The following is a 5,651-nucleotide window of genomic DNA, read 5'->3' on the forward strand; positions in this document are numbered from 1 at the left end:
GATTTGTGGAAGCAATATTAAATCCTCCAAAAACAGGACTGGCTTCATGTTTTCATGAAAAATAATTCACCCTGAAATATCTAAAATATGTGAACACGTACAATGTAATGGGAAACAGGAAACACATGCATATACTGTAGTATTTTATACACAGATCGAAGATTTCGGAAGTTCTTTTTTCCAAAGCGGTGTCCCTTTAATGCCTTTAACATACAGGTTCAAAGTAAAGCGCAACAGGAGTTCTATTTTTACTCATCTCATGCAATTTTATTGAAAGCAAATTCTTCCAGAACACATACAGTTGCAAAATAAAATACTTTTTTGTACCAAACAGAGCATCTTAGACAAAACAGTGAAAATTGCAAGCACTATTTAGGAGTTCATTTAATGTGCACATGGTATTATGAATAGCAATTATGATGATAAGGTGCATCATATGATAAAAAGTAAGTAGGACGGATTAAATTAGCGCTACGAAAGGTTATTGTACATGTACATATACACAACATTCTAAATTTACATTTTTAAGGGATACTTTTGGGAACGTGCACGGAAAGACTCATTTGCTCGAAAATTATCAAGCTGTCGCTGTCAAATGTCACGTCACGAAAAGATGTTTTGGAGCATGAATACTTTTGCTAATATATTTACAAGCTGGACAAAATTTCTTTTGCATAAAATTGGTTTTAAAAGAATTGGAAAAGGTAAGTGAATTTTTAGGATGTATTGTGCAGGTATAATTCTATTAAATTCAAGGCTAATGGCTGTGATATTGTTGGAAGTCGACACAGAAACTACACCAGCCTTCCCAACAGTTACAATATTGATTTGAACTTGTAAGCTGGAAACTAGCTTAAGATGTCAAAAATTGCTAGTCCCATTCCTTTAATGCTTTAAGTCACCAAATTAATCTTGTCATTTTGCCAGGCAGATAGTCTTTCAATGTACATGTATCTCAAAACAAATATTGTCTTAACAAAATAAACCGTTTAGGGTTTTCCTCATCTTTGAAAGACTTGTAGTCAAGGTCCCTTGACAGCATTGCTGAAAAAAAACTTTAAGGTCGTCTCAGTTTTATGGTTTTTTTAACCACTAATTCCAAATGCTTTTAATTCTAAAGCTGCTATGGATCATTTTCTTTCCAAGTGGGCAGTTCAATGCCATTTTGTCAATCCACATAGCACCTTTTCTATTTGGTCAAGAAACCTGGACAAAACAATTTCCCAGGCCTTTCAGACAAACAAGGAAGAGACCTTATTGACTGCATCTTACTGGTAACCAACCAGTCTAGATGTGGAGGGGTAACGGGTGCGGAACTTCATGCACTTGTCGCGGTCGATGAAGATGCTGTTTTTCTTGAGGGCAATCTGCTGCTCCAGGGACATGCGGGTGGCCATCAGATCATTGAGCGAGGCCCGGGAGTCAGCTAGTTTCTGCTCCAGTCTGTCGATGGAGTTCTGGATTTCGCCAACCTCTTGTACAAGTCTGTGATATCAGCCAAATAGATAACAAGTGCAAGTGTCAGTGCAAATTGTTGACTTCCTCCAGGCCTAGTGTTCTACTGGTTCTTTCATAAATTTTATAGTGAATTTTTCGTGATTTACAGTACATAACCTCCATAAAAGAAACTTCCTCTAAAATTTCTCCATGGAAGTCCTCAAAACTCTAAAAATTTCTTTACTCCACACCTGTAGTTCATTAATTTGAAATGACTTGTGTACGTCCACTTATGCACTTTTTAGTTGTGCATTAAATAGGCTAAATTGATGTGTACAAGATATTAAATACCTGAAATGGGCAGGGTCTCTGCACAGCTCAACATTGGGGCGATGGGTTCGGTGATCAAGGCGTGTCTGGGCCACCTTCATGGGTGCCTCCTTGTTCTTTATCTCCTGCTCCAGGTAGTCAATGTTTTTCTCCATCTCAGCAATCTCCTCAACTGTCTGTTGGCAAAGGAAATGTTTGAAAATGTTGAATTTCAGGATCAAGTTTTCTTTCTGCAGATCACATTTACGGTGTTTCATTTTATTCAGATTTAGCCCGAGTGTATGTTCTGGCCTTAACGGCTTTCTTTCTTTCTTTACCTTCTGAAGGTGGTTCTCATGCGCTGTCTTAGCATCGTTCATCTCCTGGATGCGGTTGGTGAACTCAGCATTGACTGTGTTGCACTGTTCTCTCATGTCATTGGAGGTATCAGTCAGGATCTGGTCTATCAGATTCCTGAGGGCCTGGGATGCCAGACGCTCGTGCTCAGCACGCACAATATTGTCGTGGGAGAATTGAGCCCACGACTCTGGTGTAGATTGCCTGGAAAGGAAAAAGTGTAGAAGAGAGAAGCATTATTTAGTCATCTACTGACAGATAAGTGTTATAACCACTTGCAAAAACGATAAAATAATGGCTGATTTTTTACCAATGGTGATTATAATACACAGTTTTTGTGAACAGTTTTCTCCGTAGAGTTACTTCAGTTACAAATTGTTGGTTCTTTATTGAGTGCACTTTGTGGAAAAGTGACTTATTACATTAATGAGAATTTGATAACAGACCCATTGTCTTGTGGGGCTTTACCAGCATTGCTTGGCCCAAATGATCAAATACAATAGCACTGATTACAAATCATAGTGTAGAGAAATGTAAGTTGATAAATACCGATCATCAAAGAAAAGGGAATCCATGAGCACGCTCAGCAGGGCTACAGCATTACTTACGATGCATCAAACTTAGCCGAGCCCTCTTTGTACTGGATCTCGGTGGAATTGTTGTTGAGGTTGGCACACTTTTCGTCAATGTTGTAGTCTCGGACCTTATCAGACCAATCCATGGTCAGTTTGTGCTTGGCACCTCGGTTCAGTCTGAAGAGTAAGACACAAAGGATGTTAGACTTTACCCAAAAGCTGTGACTGAGATGGGTAAGCAAAGGGCTTAATTTAACAGGACAGATGATCATTCTTGGAACCAAAGGGGCAATTTTAAAAATGGTCTCTTACTTTGGCTAGTTAATTGATTAGTAATTATACTATGTTCAGTTGGAAGGGCAGGTCTTAGATATTTCTTCTTGCAGAAGATGAGCTATACCCATACTCACTTGATTTGTCTGTCAGCTTGCTCAAGGGTTCTCTTTAGCAGATCCTGAACTTTGCTGATAATTTCCACCTCCTGTAAAATAAATGAACAAGACAGAAATGAGGATTAAGCTTTTGAAAACCTGTTTTCAGACATTTCTTAATGGGAGAGGATTGTGGATTAAGTCAAACAATTTTGATTTTGCAAATATTTTTGTATTAAAACCAAAAAGGGAACTGAGACTTCATTGTTGAGTTATGTTTTAAGTACTGGTACCTTATTCAATGCCAACTCCACCCTGTCTCCAACCAGGTCAATTTCTCTCCGCCTCGCCCGGCAGTCTAGGTTGTCTCTAGCGATCATCATGGGCAGCTCTGTGGCATCCAAGGCATTGGCCAGCCGCTTCTTCTGGGCACACAGGAGGTCAGTCTCTTCAATCATCTCCTCGATCTCCCGGTTCAGCTCAAACTTCCAGAAGTTGATGTCGTGCATCCTCTCGGCCAGCTTCTTGGTGACATCGGCCTGCACACGCTGCGTGAGTGCCTCGGTTTCATTGGCCAGCTGCTTGGACTCGTGGCGCAGCCTCTCGGCATTGTCCCTGTCTGAGAAGCTCTGGTAGTACTTGGAGTAGTTGGCCTCATGCCACTCCTTGGGGGTGTGCTTGCCGGACCGGAAGCCCATGGACGTAGGGGCACCCATGGCTGAGCCCCTGATGCCGGTCTCGGAGAGATTGCTCATATTGGCCAGGCTCTGGGCCAGCTCAGCGTCAGTCCTTGTCCCCACGGTGCCTTTATAGGGAGACATGGGTTTTGGTGGGGTGCGGGTTTTGGAAAGCAAGGTCGATCCTGCCATCGCCATCTTGACAGGTGATTCTTTGGAGATACGATAGATGTGATGCTTAATCTGGGGAAAGAAAAGTCACTGTTAGATTTTAAAAATATGTACTGTACTTACCATGAGTACAGTAAAATATGAATTACCATTGACGAAAAGTATAATCAACAAAAGCAAAACTTTAGCAGCATTCTACTTGTAGTGATTTGCTGCATTGATGTGTATGTGTGTTGTACACATTCTAATAATTCGAGAACAAACAGAGTGACAGGTACTTTCTGTTCTTATTTTGCACTCATTTTTGGTGTGGTGAGCTGGCTTTTGGCAGTTGAGGAGGAAAGTCTCCAACACCACACTGACTAATTTGATAGGCCTACCAAAAGCTGAACTGAAACTTGAAATTAAATGTGGGCTAGCCCCTTGGGCTTATAAAAACAGGATAAGTTTTTACAACACAAAGTCAATTTTAAACTATTTCATTCCTGTCCCTACACAGGCATAATTTTGCCGAAAGAGACCTCTTTTGACCCTGCTGAATTTCCAATCACGCTTTACCCCCAAAGTAAGACAACGGTAAGAATTTACACAGTCAGCTGGTCAGTAGCCATGGTAGCTTCCAGTCCCAGTCAACACAGTGGCATAACGGTATTTTTGTCAGTTTCTAATTCTAGGCCTTCCTCATCAGCTCAGACTAAAAATCTCCTGAGATCGTGAGCAGAAATCTAAGCTACATATCAATAGCAGCTCTTAAATCTATGAAAATACTAAAATCCTTTACCAAAGTTGACTGACTCAGTGCTCCACATCCACCTGTTCTGTACTCGGTTCGTCGAAGCAAATGGAACAACCGGTTTCCTAGCCCTCTATGTACACATGTATACAACACGCGAGAGCGCCCCTTTGTTGCTGGTTGCTATGGAGAGTTTATTCTGGACATTGTCCTCTCCGTTATGATTGGATCTCCACATTGGCAACGGTGCAATATCGCAAGATCTCGCGAGCCTTGACTAGTCTGTCAACGCCACCTATCGTTTTAGTTTATGTACTGTAGAGTTGTCACTGAATAGGAAACTAGACACCTTTACCGCGACGTCTATCCGACGGCTGATTTTAGGTTGAAGTTTTAACAATAGTGACTGTTTCATGTCACTTCAGGCCGGCCAAGGACCTATTAAGCAGAGTAGCCCGATTGGTACTAAAGAACTGTTCTTCCTTGGTTCCCACCGTCACCTGTATAAAGCACTACATGCCAACAACGACAACATGTACACATGTAGTGACAAATATTTCTCAACCACCAGCAAAAATCTTGGACCCCCCCCGAAGAGTATGGTCATTGCTTTTTTTGTCAGCGAAAGCAGAGTGTACTGTTAACACTACACTTACATAAATGTAGCTCACTCCTTGTAATGCTTATTTGTTCCGAGTAAAATTTAAAGCGCATTACTGCCCGAGACTAACATTATTATTGTGTTCTTATGAAATTATTTAATCTAATTTTATCCCCTTTCTTCTCAAGCAGGAATGGCTAGATCTCAATTTAGTACGATACTGTATTTCTTCTTTGTGGAGTATTCCTCTTTGTGGAATATAATGCTTGTCATTATTTTCCTTATTCTAATAAATGGATTCTTTGTAAAATGTCTGCTCTTTTGTTTGGTTCTGACTCTGATAACAGCCAGAGCAAGAACTTCGAAACAATAAAGGCGCCCCTTTAAGATAACAGGTAGACACAAGGAATCACGTGACAT

At 40.8% G+C, this 5,651-nt stretch overlaps 1 protein-coding gene across 1 annotated transcript; it reads right to left on the minus strand.

Moving 5' to 3' along the window:
* Positions 1 to 175: 175 nt before the first annotated feature.
* Positions 176 to 4,832, minus strand: tekt4 (tektin 4). The gene is made up of 7 exons (XM_022237957.2): positions 4,679 to 4,832; positions 3,343 to 3,969; positions 3,089 to 3,159; positions 2,712 to 2,855; positions 2,085 to 2,307; positions 1,789 to 1,943; positions 176 to 1,485 (listed from the first exon to the last, which is right to left on the minus strand). Exons 2-7 carry the CDS (start codon positions 3,922 to 3,924, stop codon positions 1,269 to 1,271), a joined length of 1,392 nt encoding a protein of 463 aa, XP_022093649.1. The 5' UTR covers positions 3,925 to 3,969; positions 4,679 to 4,832; the 3' UTR covers positions 176 to 1,268.
* Positions 4,833 to 5,651: the final 819 nt, after the last annotated feature.

The sequence above is a fragment of the Acanthaster planci genome, linkage group LG07 (genome assembly GCF_054643075.1).
Source record: "Acanthaster planci isolate LZ-2023a linkage group LG07, COTS_SCS, whole genome shotgun sequence".
Taxonomy (NCBI): domain Eukaryota; kingdom Metazoa; phylum Echinodermata; class Asteroidea; order Valvatida; family Acanthasteridae; genus Acanthaster; species Acanthaster planci.

What these genes read in the sequence shown, in the direction of transcription:
- tekt4 (XM_022237957.2), bottom strand. Translation starts at nt 3,924, where the DNA reads ATGGCGATGGCAGGATCGACCTTGCTTTCCAAAACCCGCACCCCACCA. An exon ending in ATGAGAACCACCTTCAGAAG is followed by an intron (nt 1,944 to 2,084) that starts GTAAAGAAAGAA and finishes CTTTGCCAACAG; the next exon opens with ACAGTTGAGGAGATTGCTGA. An exon ending in AGAGACCCTGCCCATTTCAG is followed by an intron (nt 1,486 to 1,788) that starts GTATTTAATATC and finishes CTGATATCACAG; the next exon opens with ACTTGTACAAGAGGTTGGCG.